Source organism: Rhineura floridana, chromosome 6 (genome assembly GCF_030035675.1).
Source record: "Rhineura floridana isolate rRhiFlo1 chromosome 6, rRhiFlo1.hap2, whole genome shotgun sequence".
Taxonomy (NCBI): domain Eukaryota; kingdom Metazoa; phylum Chordata; class Lepidosauria; order Squamata; family Rhineuridae; genus Rhineura; species Rhineura floridana.
Window position 1 is genome coordinate 105,838,529 of NC_084485.1, and position 18,298 is coordinate 105,856,826.

At 41.5% G+C, this 18,298-nt stretch overlaps 1 protein-coding gene across 2 annotated transcripts in view; it reads right to left on the reverse strand.

The window, feature by feature from the left end:
- Nucleotides 1-18,298, reverse strand: part of NEGR1 (neuronal growth regulator 1) — an 856,142-nt gene that overhangs the window by 178,127 nt on the left and 659,717 nt on the right. For both annotated transcript variants that reach the window (XM_061630506.1, XM_061630507.1), the window contains exon 6: nucleotides 16,412-16,563. In XM_061630506.1, coding sequence (XP_061486490.1) covers nucleotides 16,412-16,563 — 152 coding nt within the window. The remainder of the gene's footprint in view (nucleotides 1-16,411; nucleotides 16,564-18,298) is intronic.

The following is an 18,298-nucleotide window of genomic DNA, read 5'->3' on the forward strand; positions in this document are numbered from 1 at the left end:
CAGTAAACTTAAAAAGACTTCCTAGCAGTGACCATATAAGACAACACACACTCCCCCATTTTATTGCATTTTTAGCACAGGTAGTGAAATAATAGTGGAAAGCAAGTGACACTGTTATGTAAACAATATCAATAAAGAAGTGGTGTCAAGTTGTTATTTTGTATCCAACAGGAGAGTCCGTAACTGCACACACTTGTTGCAGAGCAAAACTTAATTGTGCTACAACAACTACTATTATTTTGTGTATGTCTAAGCCAACTATTTTCTTTATTCTGATGTCCTGAGGAAAATTCTAACCTCCAAATACATGCACTCTTCCTAATTTTTTTTTGCATGGGGCAGTTATCTCAACAGCTGAAGGAGTGGCAATGGCATCTTTCAAGCAAACACCAATGGTGGTATGGGGAGAGGAAGCATGTCCACATATTAGAGAATAGAAATAACCTGTTCCTACCACTGACACATGGGCCTGCACAGACTGGCATCTGTGTAGATGATTAATGTACGAGGTTCTAAGTGTTGAGTCTGTGGACGTCTTTACACAGGTATCACTCTCAGTCTAAGGTCCAAATCTGGCTTTTCACAAATCATTGCATAGACAAAATACACACAGGAGCCACATTAAATGGCTCATCACTGATGTGAATAGAACAAATAGCCACAAAGATAAACTATACATACATGGAAAATGCATTATAAAACAAACCCGACGGTTTAGGTGTTTCAAAGTTATACTTTAATGCAGTATTGGGACTTTACACCACCATGCACAGATACATAATCCTATGTATGTTAATTTTTTAAAACAAACAAACAGTGTTGCAAATATTACTGTGTGGCCAGTTTAGCTCTATTGGTGGTGCTACTCATAGAATACTGAAATTTTAAATAGCCTGATTTATGTTTAAGCCCTTGGCTAGCAGCTTAAAAAAGAAGTCCTTACTAAATTAATAATCACAACAAAATGAACATGTTAACACAGTGTTTTTAAACACCACATGACACCCCTAGAACATGAACCACTGTGATGTATTTATATTTTTTTTCATTTTAATCACAAGTTTGTCTAGAGATGAAGTAAATGTCAAAGGCACACAGATCATTTATAGGAAGCACACATTATGTAGAACAGAACAATATTTATTCTATATGATGCTACAGTTCCATTTGGCAATCTGAAGCTCGCATTCAAATAGAATGTGTAATTACACAGCAGTAGATACTGCGTTCTAATCACAGAGGCTTAATTAAGATGTTTATTTTAAGCAGGAATTTTTTTGTTTACAGTACAGCTTAAGATCTTTTTTTTAAATCAGCTGTGTGTGCTGGAGCCACTGTCACCAGAAACACTGTTCCTCCTTTCTCCAAATGCTCTTCAGAACTGAGAAGAGAGAAATAGGCCAAGGTGGGGTATGATGGGGCAGGACTGGGGATGACTCATCTTTTCTAGAGGCTCCTGAGCCACCTAGTCTATGTAATCAATGAGTCCCTAGCCTTTTTGGACCTGGGGGGGGGGCTCATTTGGAATCTAAGGATATCTCTGGACTGTCAGCATTTGCAGGATTCAAGCGCATACCAGAATTTTAGGTTTGTACATTTAAAGTGGATTAAATCGCTCTGTCATTCTAGAGCAATAAATCTACTTTAACAAAAACACTGGACTTTTTGTGCCTGGAAAGTGTCAGGGAAATGCATTGAAAAGTGTGGGATAATTAACACAAACCCCAAAAGCAAATCAGATGAATGTTCATTATCATATAAGTACTGCTATAAACCGATCAGAATGATCGTGCAGAAAAGGACAGTCTAACCACCACATAAGCTTTGTGCAAGCAAATCAGGATGAATGCTGAATACCTACATCATCTGCAGGAGCCCAAAACTGTTGTGCACATAAAAAAACCACTCATTTCACAGAAGAAAACCAGAAAATGCTCATAACCCCTCTCCAAAAAAAAAAGTAGTCAAAATACCTATACACATCTCAAAACAAATAAAACACAAACAAAAAAAGGAGGCAATCCCTCCCAAAACAGGCAACACCCTCACCAACAACTTCCCAAAGCCAGAAAACATCAATTTTAAAAACCTGACAAAGGTAAGGGACTTTAGTGGATGATAAGGGGGAGGGTGTCTGAGGTGCCTTGGTGCCCATGGTTGCCATATGGGCCCCCCAACATATAAACAAACACATAACATGAGGCAGCAAACTAAAATGTACAATAGCAGTACAGATCCATAGCATTTGCTCCACATAAGATGCCATTGAATCTTTGCTACCCAACATTCTCTGTGTATTACTGCGGCTCCTCAAGGCCATCAGATTGAAACATGAATATAAAATGTTTGCCGTTAAGGACACATATGTAGCTAATATAGTTTAGCCTGGATGCATCTTCTCCTTCCACAGCGGCCTTGAGGGCCTGATCTCAGGGTCTTTCACACCAGGATCTCCTGCCCTTATCTCTTTCTATAAAATGTTTCATTTCTAAAAATACTTTGCTTGGAGGATCGATTTCCCTCTGAAAGTCAGCCTAATTCTGCATACACATAAATTAGCATGTACAAATTGTATGCAACTATGTGCTATAGGCCTGTGTCCCAAATTTCATCAGGGCCTAGTAATGTCTCTGCTGCTGCCCAAATAGAGACATATGTGCTGTTTCCATAGATGAAGCACATAAATCTTTCTGCTTCTGAGAGAGGCAGAGATGTGTGTGGAGGAGGCCTTCAGGGACGTTATAGCTGTGTCCCACTCCAACGATGATAGCTCTCCTGCTATCATGGAGAATGATGGTCTCGGGGAAGGAGAGCATCCAGCTGAGGAAGAGGGAAATGATCCCTTAGAAGGGACCCATTCCTTGGGGGATGAGCAGCTATCCTCTCGTGCCGAGGATATATCTCCAGGGGGTGGAGGGATCCTTGTAGTGGGTGATTCGATCATTAGGAACATAGACAGTGGGGTGTGTGATGGGCGTGTAGACCGCAAGGTGTTTTGCCTGCCTGGTGCGAAGGTTGCGGATATCGCCCGTCGTTTAGATAGTTTGGTAGACAGTGCTGGGAAGGAGTCAGTGGTCGTGGTGCACGTTGGCACCAACGACATGGGGAAATGAGTGAGGTCCTGGAAGCAAAATTTAGGTTGCTAGGTAGGATGCTGAAAGCCAGGACCTCCAAGGTGGCTTTCTCTGAAATGCTACCAGTTCCACGCGCAGGACCAGCCAGACAGGCCCAGCTTCGCAGTCTCAATGCGTGGATGAGACTATGGTGTCGGGTGGAAGGGTTCGGATTTGTTAGGCACTGGGGAACATTCTGGGACAAGCCGGGCCTGTACAAAAGGGACAGGCTCCACTTGAACCAGAATGGAACCGGACTGCTGGCACTTAAAATTAAAAAGGTAGCAGAGCAGCTTTTAAACTGACTGAGGGGGGAAACCCGACAGGAGCTGAGAAAGGTCCGGTTCGGAATAAACCTCCCCCCTGGGATAAAAACCAAAGAAATGATGAAATTTTAAAAGGGGTAGGCCTAGAAGTAGGCATTGTGAGAGCAGGGGCACAGGATATAAATTCAGAAGAGCAAAATTACCACAGGCCTAACCACAAGTGCCAAAGACACTTGAAGAGAGACACTGCTTACAAGTGCCTGTACGCTAATGCTAGGAGCCTCCGGACCAAGATGGGAGAACTGGAGTGCTTGGCCTTAGAGAAGAGCATTGATATAGTGAGCATAACCGAGACCTGGTGGAATGGAGAAAACTAGTGGGATACGGTTATCCCTGGATAGAAACTATATCGGAAGGACAGGGAAGGACGTATTGGTGGCGGAGTCGCTCTATACATGAAAGAAGGCATTGAATCCAGCAAGCTCAAAACCCCAAAAGAGGCAGACTCCTCCACAGAATCGTTGTGGGTGGTGATACCGTGCCCCAGGAGGGACTTAATACTGGGAACGATCTATCGTCCCCCTGATCAAAATGCTCAGGGAGACCTTGAGATGAGATATGAAATTGAGGAAGCATCCAAACTAGGAAATGTGGTAGTAATGGGTGACTTCAACTACCCGGACATAGACTGGCTGCATATGTGTTCCAGTCATGACAAAGAAGCAAAGTTTCTAGATATTCTAAATGACTATTCCCTAGACCAGTTGGTCATGGAACCGACCAGAGGGACGGCAACCCTGGACTTAATCCTCAGTGGGGACCGGGACCTGGTGAGAGATGTAAGTGTTGTTGAACCGATTGGGAGCAGTGACCACAGTGCTATTAAATTAAACATACATGTTACTGGCCAATTGCCAAGAAAATCCAACACGGTCACATTTGACTTCAAAAGAGGAAACTTCACAAAAATGAGGGGATTGGTAAAAAGAAAGCTGAAAAACAAAGTCCAGAGGGTCACATCACTCGAAAATGCTTGGAAGTTGTTTAAAAACACTATATTAGAAGCTCAACTGGAGTGCATACCGCAGATCAGAAAAGGTACCGCCAGGGCCAAGAAGATGCCAGCATGGTTAACGAGCAAAGTCAAGGAAGCTCTTAGAGGCAAAAAGTCTTCCTTCAGAAAATGGAAGTCTTGTCCGAATGAAGAAAATAAAAAAGAACACAAACTCTGGCAAAAGAAATGCAAGAAGACAATAAGGGATGCTAAAAAAGAATTTGAGGAGCACATTGCTAAGAACATAAAAACCAACAACAAAAAATTCTATAAATACATTCAAAGCAGGAGACCATCTAGGGAGACAATTGGACCCTTGGATGATAAGGGAGTCAAAGGTGTACTAAAGAACGATAAGGAGATTGCAGAGAAGCTAAATAAATTCTTTGCATCTGTCTTCACAGTGGAAGATATAGGGCAGATCCCTGAACCTGAACTAACATTTGCAGGAAGGGATTCTGAGGAACTGAGACAAATAGTGGTAATGAGAGAGGAAGTTCTAAGCTTAATGGACAATATAAAAACTGACAAATCACCGGGCCCGGATGGCATCCACCCGAGAGTTCTCAAAGAACTCAAAGGTGAAATTGCTGATCTGCTAACTAAAATATGTAACTTGTCCCTTGGGTCCTCCTCCGTGCCTGAGGACTGGAAAGTGGCAAATGTAACGCCAATCTTCAAAAAGGGATCCAGAGGGGATCCCGGAAATTACAGGCCAGTTGGCTTAACTTCTGTCCCTGGAAAACTGGTAGAAAGTATTATTAAAGCTAGATTAACTAAGCACATAGAAGAACAAGCCTTGCTGAAGCAGAGCCAGCATGGCTTCTGCAAGGGAAAGTCCTGTCTCAGTAACTTATTAGAATTCTTTGAGAGTGTCAACAAGCATATAGATAGAGGTGATCCAGTGGACATAGTGTACTTAGACTTTCAAAAAGCGTTTGACAAGGTACCTCACCAAAGGCTTCTGAGGAAGCTTAGCAGTCATGGAATAAGAGGAGAGGTCCTCTTGTGGATAAGGAATTGGTTAAGAAGCAGAAAGCAGAGAGTAGGAATAAACGGACAGTTCTCCCAATGGAGGGCTGTAGAAAGTGGAGTCCCTCAAGGATCGGTATTGGGACCTGTACTTTTCAACTTGTTCATTAATGACCTAGAATTAGGAGTGAGCAGTGAAGTGGCCAAGTTTGCTGACGACACTAAATTGTTCAGGGTTGTTAAAACAAAAAGGGATTGCGAAGAGCTCCAAAAAGACCTCTCCAAACTGAGTGAATGGGCAGAAAAATGGCAAATGCAATTCAATATAAACAAGTGTAAAATTATGCATATTGGAGCAAACAATCTTAATTTCACACATACGCTCATGGGGTCTGAACTGGCGGTGACCGACCAGGAGAGAGACCTCGGGGTTGTAGTGGACAGCACGATGAAAATGTCGACCCAGTGTGCGGCAGCTGTGAAAAAGGCAAATTCCATGCTAGTGATAATTAGGAAAGGTATTGAAAATAAAACAGCCGATATCATAATGCCGTTGTATAAATCTATGGTGCGGCCGCATTTGGAATACTGTGTACAGTTCTGGTCACCTCATCTCAAAAAGGATATTCTAGAGTTGGAAAAGGTTCAGAAGAGGGCAACCAGAATGATCAAGGGGATGGAGCGACTCCCTTACGAGGAAAGGTTGCAGCATTTGGGGCTTTTTAGTTTAGAGAAAAGGCAGGTCAGAGGAGACATGATAGAAGTGTATAAAATTATGCATGGCATTGAGAAAGTGGATAGAGAAAAGTTCTTCTCCCTCTCTCATAATACTAGAACTCGTGGACATTCAAAGAAGCTGAATGTTGGAAGATTCAGGACAGACAAAAGGAAGTACTTCTTTACTCAGCGCATAGTTAAACTATGGAATTTGCTCCCACAAGATGCAGTAATGGCCACCAGCTTGGATGGCTTTAAAAGAAGATTAGACAAATTCATGGAGGACAGGGCTATCAATGGCTACTAGCCATGATGGCTGTGCTCTGCCACCCTAGTCAGAGGCAGCATGCTTCTGAAAACCAGTTGCCGGAAGCCTCAGGAGGGGAGAGTGTTCTTGCACTCGGGTCCTGCTTGCGGGCTTCCCCCAGGCACCTGGTTGGCCACTGTGAGAACAGGATGCTGGACTAGATGGGCCACTGGCCTGATCCAGCAGGCTCTTCTTATGTTCTTATGTTCTTATGCTTTTCTTTCCTCTTGTCAGAAGGGCCAAAGCAACTTTAAGTTCACACTAAACTCTCATTTGGGTCTTATCCACACGGGAGCATTACTTTGTACTGAAGACGCTTTTTACACCTCCATTTTCTATTTGCACCGCCAAGAGTAAGGTCTCAATGAAAGCTGCAAATGCAGTGTTTTCTATTCACACTGAGGGGAAGGATCAATCATGCAGTTTCCTAATAACCACACCCTCTAATTTAACATTTCCATTCCCTCTGGTTGCTTGGCAACCAAGCATGCTCAGTTTGTTCTACCAGCTGCAGCAGGTTTCATTTTTTAAAAAAGAAGGAAAAATTGGTATAATTTAAAATGGTATCATTTCAGTAAGTGTACTAAATAGGCCTGTAATGTATACCCATTAAAATAATTATGTGAAGTGTCTCTAAGAACATGCAGAAGCGGCTCAGTGGGCAGGGCAGAGTTGCTATCCTAGCTTCTTGGCAGGTGAGTTGCTGTTGCTTACTAAGACAGGGAGGGGGCAGAGGATGTCAACGTGGTGGATATGCACTGGCAGAAGTGCCAGTTTGGCTCCACTGGTGTATTTGCACCATGCTGACCTCTGAGCTGTCTCACCTCTCCCAGTCAGCAACAGAGACCCACTTGCCACAAAGCTAGCATAGTGGCTCTGCCCCACCCAGTAGGCTGCTTCTGATTATTTGGCACACAAGGAGCCACACCACAGTAGCTATTTAGCTGTGTCCAGGCATTCACCTGAATACCCAAAGGATTAAACCTGGGATAGGGACAAGAAAGTGCAAACAAGCCATGCCCCCAGTGTCTCCAGGTACACCAGCAGCTCTTGCAATCTTTGCATGATTAAGCACGTTTAGCTAAATGCACTTAGAAACTCTCCCCACAATTGGAAATCTTCATAAGCCAGGGTTCCTGCTCATGGGGAGGGGAATGAGTCTAAGCATATTCAATGTAATATGCTTGAAAACTCGTTAGACGCTCATGTTAATTGTGCAAAGATCTCAAGAGTGCCAAACTGAGGTCTAAGCAGAATCGTGTGACAGGTGTACACCCCTACTATGAGGAGACTTGACCATCAATGACATATTGAAGCTTTGTAGCATTTTTGTTTTATTTGAAATGGTTAACTGCCTTGGGAACATTGGCAGAAAGCTGATATATATGCAATAAATAAATTCTTCCCCCAACTGGGTGGGATGGGGAACTTCTTTTAGGTATCCACTAGGAAGAGTTGCAGACTTGTTTGTTTTTAACACAGAACTATGTACTACTGTTGTGTAAAACACAATGTTTGATTAATGAAGTTATAGTGTTACTAGTGTTACTTCACTAGTTTTCCAATTGCTTTTTAATGTTTTTAAACCTTTTTTTAAAAAAAGATGTTTTAAACTTTTAAAAAAATATTTTTAAAGTTGTTTTAATATATATTTAAAGTCTGTTTTTACAAGTGTTTTAGTGCTTTTGTTTGCCGCTGGGCTGCTACTGGGAGGAAGGGCAGGATATACATCTAATAAGTAATAAATAATAAAAATAACTCCTGTCTGAGGGCTGCCTGTCTATGGGCTTATCCACATGGGAGCATAACTTTGTGCTAAATAAACTGTTTTTAACTTCATTTTCTCTGTGCACTGTTCAAAGCAAGCGCTCAGTGCCAGCTGCAAACATGGTGTTTTCTATTTACACTGAGGGGAAGGATCAATCATAGTTTCCTAATGTCCACGCCGTCTCATTTAACTTTTCCACTCCCTCTGGTTGCTTGGCAACTGAGCATGCTCAGTTTGTTCTACCAGTAAATTTTATTTTTAAAAAAACAATATGGAAGTGTGATTATTTGTATTTTCACTGGTACGATACAGCTGAAACACAAATCTTTGTCTGAGCAGTATTATGCTTTTTGCACAAGTTAGGGGAAAAGAACAATAAGGCACCATTTGCAGCAACATAAAAAAAGCCAGCAGAATGGAGGAGAGCAGTCAGAAGTTGCTTATCAGCCTATAGGAAACAAAATGAAAGAAGGGAGGAAGAGGCAGTGGGTGTGGAGAGGGGAACGATTGACACACCCACCTAAAAGCATTGGAGCAAAGTGTCTGCAAGCACTAGAGATACGGAGTGAAGACTTTTTTTCTTTCCTTGCTGTATTATCAATAGATTGGGTTAGTACGGATTTACAGGGGGGAAACTGTGTGATAGTTTGTTTGCTGGTAACATCATGTGAACCATGTGAATTAAAAGGAGATGTGAGTAGCACGAAACACATAGTAAACCACCATGTAGATGAGCCCTTGGTGAAAAAGTTCTGCTTTTGTTACTGAATTAGAAAAAAATGCTACAAGACGTAAAGACGCTGCTATTTCCTTCTTCTGCCACTAAAGCAGATGTTCAAGACAACATGGTATTTACATTTCACATCCTTATTACCATATCTCAACATTTCTATGGCACCTTTCATCACCAAAGAGCTGAAAACATATGATAGGTATATAAACAGATCACTTAATTCAGCACTAAAATGAATCTGTGACAGCTGCTTAACGACATTAAGCAATGACAGAAACTTTTGTGAATACAGCTGAGTCCCCTTTAAAATATTATCATTGTCTTTTCTTGACAGGAAGGCAGTCATTCTCCATCTGTGAAAGTGAAGGGCCAAAACATTGTAATGCAGGACACACAATGGCTCAACAACATTATTTTTAATATATATAAAATAATGACTTTTAAAAACTTTATATTTGAATAACCTACTTACAGTAATCACACATGTTGGTATATAATTTTTTTTACTTTGCATTGTAACTTAGCCTGGATCCAATCAGTAACAGGCAGCAGGGTGGCAGTGGCACTCACTTGACCTCCAGTTGCCCACATTACTGCTGCATGCTGGGACAGAGACAGAGAGGGACAAAATGCACCGGCACTGGCAGGAACGCCTGACTGTCTCCTCAGAACCAAGTCCAATAGAGTTCAGTGGGCCTTAACCCCAGATGTGTGTGTACAGGACTGCAGACTTAGTTGCATTTAGTTCCTATTAAAATCAATGGAACTTAAGTCATGCCATGACTAACTTGTTCCATTTATTTCAATGTGACCAAAGCACAATTAACTTACTTCTTGATCCAAACCTCTAATTTTAATCCTAAACTACTAATGATAAACAATATTAAGTAAACTTACAGATTTCTGTGATAACAGCAATATTCAAGCTATAATCACATATCACATTTCCTTTGAATAAGAGGCAGATCCAATGTTGAGCTCTAGCATGGTGGGTTAGAAGCAGCATCTTCTAACCCTTATAAGTACATAAGAAAAACCAGCTTGTGTGGCAGGTGCATGCTGTGTCCCTCCATCGGCTCTGGGAAATATATGACATGACAATGGTTTGGATGGGTGAAATCAGGCCACAACTTTATTGATTACATGGGGTTGGCATGGCAGTAGGGCAATAATCTAGCTTCTCTCAGCCCTGTGCTGTGGGAATGTTTTTTACCCGGCAAGCAGTTTGGGAGGAAGCACCCATGGGAGTAACACAGCATTTAGACCCCAGGTGTGGTGCAAGCCAGGACACCTGGGCTCCTGCTGAAGTGGTAGAGTGTGTGCACTGTATGAGAACTGGCCCCACCTGAGCTAAGTGTGTTGTTTATATGTCTCCCCCATTGAACCCCATTATATTTGATCCTGCCCAATGTCATTTCCGCTAGAAGTCGTGACAGAGAATCTAACAATGTCAAGCAAACACTGAGGGACAGGCAAAACGAAAAACAACAACAACAAAACAAAACCCTACTCAACTGGGGGGGGGCAAATTTGATTGAGAAGAAAAATTCCTATCTGGCCCCATCAACCAGCGACTCAATAAACTCAGTGAAGTGCTAAAACCCAAGGAGGGTTCGTGGGGAAGCCAAGTCTAGAAGTAAAGAGGCTGTCTGTGTGTGGGGCAAGGCCTTAGACAGGCTTGCTTGCCCTGCATCTTTCTTGACTCTCGCCAAGTCACCCAGGATGTCAGGCAGCCACACGATGTCAACACAGGCAGAAAAGTGTTCCCCCTGGCCATGACCAGGGGTGACATGCACCAGGGCCAGCTCCAGACATGCGGGGGCCCTTCGGCATCAGCTTGCCCTGGCCCACCGGTGGGTGGGTGTGCACATGCACACATATGCGCATGCGCGTGGCCCCCCACCTGTCTAGTCTTTACCATTGCCCTTAATGAAGATGGCAGCCGTGGTTTCCCTAAGGGGAATGAAGCCTCCGCCGCCATCTTTGTTGATGGCACACGTACGTGCTACGTGCGCACATCTCTGCCATCAACTAAGATGGCAGCAGCGGCTTCAGTACCTTAGGGAAGCTGCGGCCGCCATCTTCATTAAGCGCAATGCTAAAAAGCCAGCTGACAGGTAAGTGGGGTGTGTGTGGGGTGTGTGTGGGGTGCAGATCGCAGAAGGGGAGCGGAGGGCCCTCCAGGGGCCCCTCAGGGGCTTCTGTAGCTCTGGGGCCCTCAGGCCAGTGCCCAACCTGGCTGCCCTTTAGAACCGGCCCCGACATGCACCACCCCACAAACAACCTAGATGCCTGTGGCTCATAGTTGGAATCATCAGTCCTAGTTCGTGTTTCTTTAGCTAGAATACACAACCCTTCCCTCTTCCTTCCTTTCTCCCAGCCCCCTGTGTCTACTGAAAACCCTCTCCTGCACTCCAGAATTCTGTTCAATGAAGAATGGGCTGAAGCTGGAGATGGAATCAGTGCAACTCCCCCTTGAGTTAGCAGAAGTGCATTGATCTCACACTGAGGCTCCTTTGGGCCCAAGCCAAAATATTTTGGGCAACAAACTTATGCATGTTTATCTGTGACTAATTCCCATTATATTCAGATGAAATACAAACTGAAACATTCAAATATATGATCTGCACCATATAAACCTACTTAACACTTTTTTCCTTTGGCACTAGAGGTTTCTGAATGCAGACATTCTTAGTTATGCAGATATTTCACTTGCTGTTTTCACATAAAGCTTAATGCTTTATTTAGGAATATTTAACAATAATACTGCTCCCTTGGTTCTGTAGTTTGAAAGTAAGTGAAAAGATATGTAATGGAGTTAAGGGAGAGTTAGTTCCTGTTTTCTGGCAGCCTCCAAATTTGTTTTCAAGGAGTAGGATTTTTTTTGTTTTTGTTTCAGTTTGACACTGCTAATTCAGAAGCAGAGTTTGCATATTTAAATGAGGCTTAACTCCTTCTTTCATTGTCTCTGGCTGTGCTTCTGCAAAAGAGGCCTTTCATCCTTGGGTACATACGGTAAAACTGCTTGTTCCCTTGGGAGAATGGGTTTAATGAATCATAAAATGCATGCCTTTACTTATAGTAAAGACAGCATTTTCCCTATTTCTGAGCAGAGCAAGCTCTGTGGAAAAATCTACCAAGTAAACTATGCAAAATGCTTAAAATGGGCCCCTAGATGGCAGGATGGGATTATTCAGTATATCCACATTATTAAAATGTTAACTCATAAACCTCACAGAGCTTCCAACATGTGTTGGAATAATAATAATAATAACAACAACAACAACAACAATAATAATAGGAATAAACTGGAGACTAGAGGAAGGATTAATCACAAATAATTAGAATTCTGTGGCTTGCTATGTTATCCTTGGTATCATGAGATGGTCTGAAGTGTTCTTGTTTTGTTTTTCATGTCTGCTGCTGACAGTTTGTTTATTCAGCCACAAGTTGTCCATCAGTGCTCACAACAGTGTGGTCACAAACTTCACAAGGCACTGTTCAGCTGGAAAGGTTGAAGAAAGATTTCACAACATCTGTTCTGCCATCTAGATTCCCCTCTCCTGAAAACAATCGTTATTTGTGCTGGCTTCAGCAACTCCTTTCATACTATTATCTGCATAGCTTCCATGTAGTGATCTATCATCTAGGAACTAATCTGGTACACACCTGTTTAGCTGCGACACTTACATCACGAGCGCCCAGACTTGATTTTCATTCTCCCATACCAATGGGACTTTTGTTGTGTACTGTAAATCCTTTGAAATAACAATTGTTAATATTACCTTCCTCATTTATCAGCTCCTTTTACTACTGCTATGCCAAAAATATATCCCACATTTTTTGCCATTCTCTGTCAATTAATGGGAAAAGAAATTGCATTTGAAAATTATCAAAAGGAAGAGAAAAATGTGGTGAAATTCTCATAGGGGTGGTGTTTGGGTTTTGTTTTGTGGTCATGCTTACTTTCACTTTAGAGTTGGCCAAGAGATGTTTGTGTCATTTCCTTTGTTCTACAAGTCATCCGTCAGTGGTCTGCACTCTGTAGCCTTCCCAGGTGACTGCACTTCAGTTAAATCTCTAGATAAGGCATCATGAGGCTTTTTTCCTATCAGGAAGTGCAGGGAGGCTGCAGAGTGCAGGAGAAAGAAAAGCACAAGCAGTACACTTGACCACCTTGCAACAATAAATTAAGCTCAAAATCTGCACCTTACAAAATTCTAAAGTGCCCTGAGAACAAGGGAAAAAATGGAAGCTTCATTTGGAGGGGAACAAAGCTTTCAAAATACTGAAGGACAGAGTTCAGCAAAGCGCTACCATACACCCACAGGAAATATTTTGTATTCAATCACTCTAGTTGATGTATTGTAGTGTTCATGAACAAAGATCTGCATACTTTTACACATCCCTGATCCCAATGCCAATATTACCAGACCACCCGGCAATCTCATGTTAACTGTATAATTAGATGTTCTTATATATAAACAAAGACTAATTTTGTCTGGAGCTATCTGCATGAGTAGTTATCCGGAACTAATCATCCTCCAGCTGACTTAAAAACTTAATCAGAAGTTGAAGTTAGCTGTGCAAGGGCTCTTGTCTTACCTCTCTCACATTCTGGGATGTGAGTATATGAACAACAGCAAAGTTGTTTTCTCTAGCTGATAGAGTATATAGTTCCATAGAGAAATAAATGACTTATGAAGGATCCAAGATAAGTTGCAAAAGGGGGTATGATCTGGAAAACTCTAGAATTCCATGTCCAATAAGACAAATGTGCTTGCTATTACAACAATGATACCAACTCCTGATTTTTGATTGTCGTTACTTAATAAGTACAAAATAATGTATAGAAACAGCTGTAAGGTATGTTGCAGTTTAAGCAAACACAACCATGCATATTTCTCAGTATTTTCTGTAGCTTTTCTGAAAACCTTTCAAAACAAATACATTTCCACATGAAGGAGTGTGGAAGGAATTCTGATTTTTATATTGTCAGAAAGTCATCTCTGAAGTTTGCAGTGGTTGCTAAAATATATTGTTTGAAGTGTTGCTTATAAAAGAAGAAGATGTGTTTAGATATTCTCCTAACAGTTTGTGAGAAGAGGCTGTGGTTTGCGGTTAGCATGTTTCCTGAGTCCATTGTCAGGGTAGCACGGTACTAAAAAGCGGAACTGATACACAAGAATGTTTTCTTAGGAGAAGCTACATATGTTAATTATATATTGAGTTAGGTTTGAAGTTTATCTTGAACTGTTCTTGCTTGTCTTGTCCTGTACCTTCTGAAATGTCAAAACATGGGCCAGAAAGGCGTAAAAGACCTTCCTCTTTTCTTGGTATAGACAAAAATAGTTTAAGATGCATAGGTCAAAGCCTGCCCTTAGAGGAGGATACCAGGGTGGGGATTGGCACAAGGGGGTCAGAAGGTGCAATGTATGTATGACGTATCAATTATTATAAAAGCCATGTATTTTCTGTGATCAGGAGAGTGTGAGGTTCGAAAGAACTCCCTCTCCCACTAGCGCTACTGGCATATCTGTATTATTGATCAATAAACCTCTGTCCTTTGGAGCACAATCTTTGGTCTGGAAAGTTTTTCCTTCAACAGGAGCATTATGGTTTCTTTGACCAAGCCAGTACTATGTAACTCAGGGGTTGCCAGTGTAGCATCTGATGCTGCACATGTGCCCACAGGGGCCTTTCCTGATAGTCATCAGAAGCCCTCCTGCAGCTGAAAACAAGTTTGAAAGAGGCATTCTGCTGTAGCCAATAGATATGTTGCAATGTGTTGGTTGCGGTGTGTGGGGTGCTCACCAGCCATAATGGTTGGCAACTCCTGGTGTAACTGAAGCACACTTCTGCTCTTCCCACTTTGAGGAGTGTGCCTATGAGTCACTGTTATGAAATAAATCATAAAATCAGAAAAACTTTCAGCTGAAAATCCCACACATAAGACAGTGTTCCTAAATGTATGGCTTGGAACTCAATCTTCCTCCATTACATTTTTCATCATGAGAGTGGTCAAACACTGAAAGCAGATCACGTTATCTTCACTACCTTAGAACCTAATGATAAAAAATTCAATCTCTGCAACTCTTCCATAGGTATTCAAATGCTTTTCTAGGAGCACAGATAGAAGCAATTAATTAACAAGGATTTTGCAACAGTGGGAAATTTGCCAAAGCTGAGGTGTGTTGTCTTCTGCATTCATAGAATCAGTTGCTCTAAGGCTACAGTAAGGCTTTATTACAAAACCATGATAAAATTATTGTGTCTCTCATATAACAATTGTAACCCTGCAGGGGAATGAAGATAGCTGGCCAACAGGGGCTCAGTATCCTTAGTCAGTATTGGCAGCTTTTCTAATTACTCCATTCCAAGCACTCAGTTATTTATTGCATCTTCCTAATGTATCACCAGCTTTTTATTTATTCATGCACATTTTAATTAAGAAATCAAAGTCTAATATTTTTTTTAAATGGTGAGCAATATTTTTGTCAGATTCTATTTATTGAAACACTTGATAAAATATGTCAGTGAATTGCTTATTGTCAGCTAATTGAATTCTAAAAGAATTATGCACAGAATATGATATGGCAAATTTCTACAGCTTCCAGAACACACATTCCAAAATAAATAGTACATTCCTGTAGGCAAAACCTTGTACCAATCTCATTACTATACTAGACTTGCTTCTTAATTGCACGTCACACTTGCTCACCCAAGCTCATGGGACTGCTGCAAACTATGATAGCCTATTTACTTAGGAACCCAAGTTCACATGCATTGGAAACAGATGATGCTTGTTCCCATACCTTGATGAATGTATTGCCTACATGTTAGAAGTGTCAGAAATGGATTGTATGTGAAAGAACATTAGGACCTGCAAATAACACATATCTAACAATAAACTTTCATAACATGTATGAATCTTTATGTAGGAATTCCTTGCAGGCACTGATTCACACTCAGAGTGTTAAAAATTTAATTTGTTTTTTCATGTGCCCTCAACTTGTACTAGACAAAGCACTGATGAAATTAGTCAGCCCCTGCTTTCTTGATGCACTTTACAAAATTCACTGCTAGCAAGCATGGTGAACTCCAAAGTAAACCTTGCCCATAGAATGTTGTGACACTAAACTTGGAGATACTCAGCAAAAGTCCAACTCACATACCAGGCCATGTATGAACCAGCCCTAAGAACCATCCTGCCTGGGTCAGTCCAAGCACAATGTTCTTCCAATGACATTGCACTCTGGCTGAGCCAAACAGAGCCAGATAATCATGAAACAGGCTTAAGTTGTATCCTTGGTTACTTCAACCCAAACCTGTAGCCAAATAAAACACATGTGGAATTATTCAGAGAAATGTGTATGAATTAGTCACAATACATTTGAAGAGATTTTGATGCAGGTAGACCTCTTCAGGGTAGCGAGGAGAAAAAAACCAAACAATATTTTTCACCACCTTTCATGACTTACGGTTAAGAAGCAGGCTGGCATTGGTTGTGCCTAGTTTGTTGGCAGCGACACATGTATAGTTGCCAAAGTGCTCCTCTGTCACATTGTTGAAACTTAAAAGTGATCTTGAACTAAAGCTTTTAATAGTAATCCCTTGTTGTCCATTGATCAGTCTAGAAAGGGGGGAAAGGGAAAATATTCTATTAGAAGCCACAGGCAAATGCGTTTTGCATTTTTTATCTTATGTGGATGGAAAACAAGTTTTTACCTGAATGGTAAGGCAGAGGGATTGAGATAACATGGACAAGGCATTGCGGTAATGCCATATCTCTGGATGATACATGATTATGATATCTTGCCAATGTCACAGATGTAGGAGACGGCATTTCATTTTTACAAACAATTCTGCACATGCATCAGATTACGTAATACTTTTTTTTCCTTCAGCAGGAGCCTATGCTAAATCTTAAGGTGCTTTTTGAACTTGAGGGTGGGGTCCATATACAAGTAGATGGCTGATGCTGGGGAGGAGAGAATCCTATGGAAGGGAAGCTTTCAGATAAATGCCAATGCCTCCAATGAACCATACATAAATTGCTGGTTTGGTTTTTTTCAGGGGAACAGAATTTGCTAGCAAAATTAGATTAAAGGTGCCTTTCCTTCCTGTGAGTAGTGAAGCTAGTACAGGGGAAATACCATCAGTAAACAGTCAGGAAAAAGGTACACAGTTCGTGAAGCATTCGTGAAGAGGCAGGGTCAGAGCAAGACAAAATCTGGCACAGCATTTAGGAAGCAGTTCCCAGGCCCACATTCTGTGAGGAGGAGTGGGAGCCTCTTCTTGCTTGCCGTTCTTGTGCATTTTGAAGGGAGGAGGGGAAATCAGAGCCAAAAGGAGGCATAACAACTCAAATGGCTTCAGGTGAGCTTATATTTCAAAACAGGGTAGAGCTGATACTAATATTATTTATTATTAAATATAACTTAATTAATGAGAAATAGTTCCATTCATCGAGTTGTTGCTGCTGCTGCTGATTTGGAAATTAAGAACTCTCAGTAACCCCATTTACATGTGTAAGATTTAAATTTTATGTGCACGCCCGCGCATGTGGGAGACTGGGATTGCATACCCTGTCCCTGCTCCTAGTTTCATTGAATTCCCCTGAATGCCTGCATAGAGCCTACATGAGTACAACTTTACTGCACAGGGCTCTCTCCACATGATCAGGAATCCTTCCAAATACCATGCCTATGGCAGCTATGGGAACTGAATCCAAATATCAGCCAAATACTTTTAAATTTATTCATTGGATAAGACTCTTGAAATACATACACACCCCTGCACCACCAAACAACCCTTCTATTAATTGGTTGGTTCAGTTAAACTTTAGCTTATTTCACATATAGCAACAACACTTGCACAAGCCCAAATGTTACTTCTGCATATGCAGAATGTTGCTCTCCTCTCCAAAGATCAGCATGGGTTTGCATTTGCACATTACCTCAGGCTGAACTGATCCTTGGTGTTTGGCCTGATCCCCTACACCAGCACTATTGCCAGTATTGATGCTAAGCTCTCTCTTCATTACTGCTCTTGTAAACCCTTCTCTTCCATCTAGTTTCTTTTAATTCCTCCTACCGGCAGCCCTCTAAATCGATTGGTGGGTACCAATCAAAAGGTCTTGACATACACATCAGTGCTCAATTCTTAAAAAAACATACCAGATAAATGCAAATGATCCCCCCATCTTTTTTGTCATTGATTGCACATCATAATAATGTTTTGTACATCATGGTTCCTTGGTTCTACAAAATGCTCAGATTTTCACACTAAATGAGCAGTTTATGAAAAATAAAAGGTAAAGGACAGGTAGCAGCCAGGCACATTTTAATCCAAGTAGAAATGCAATA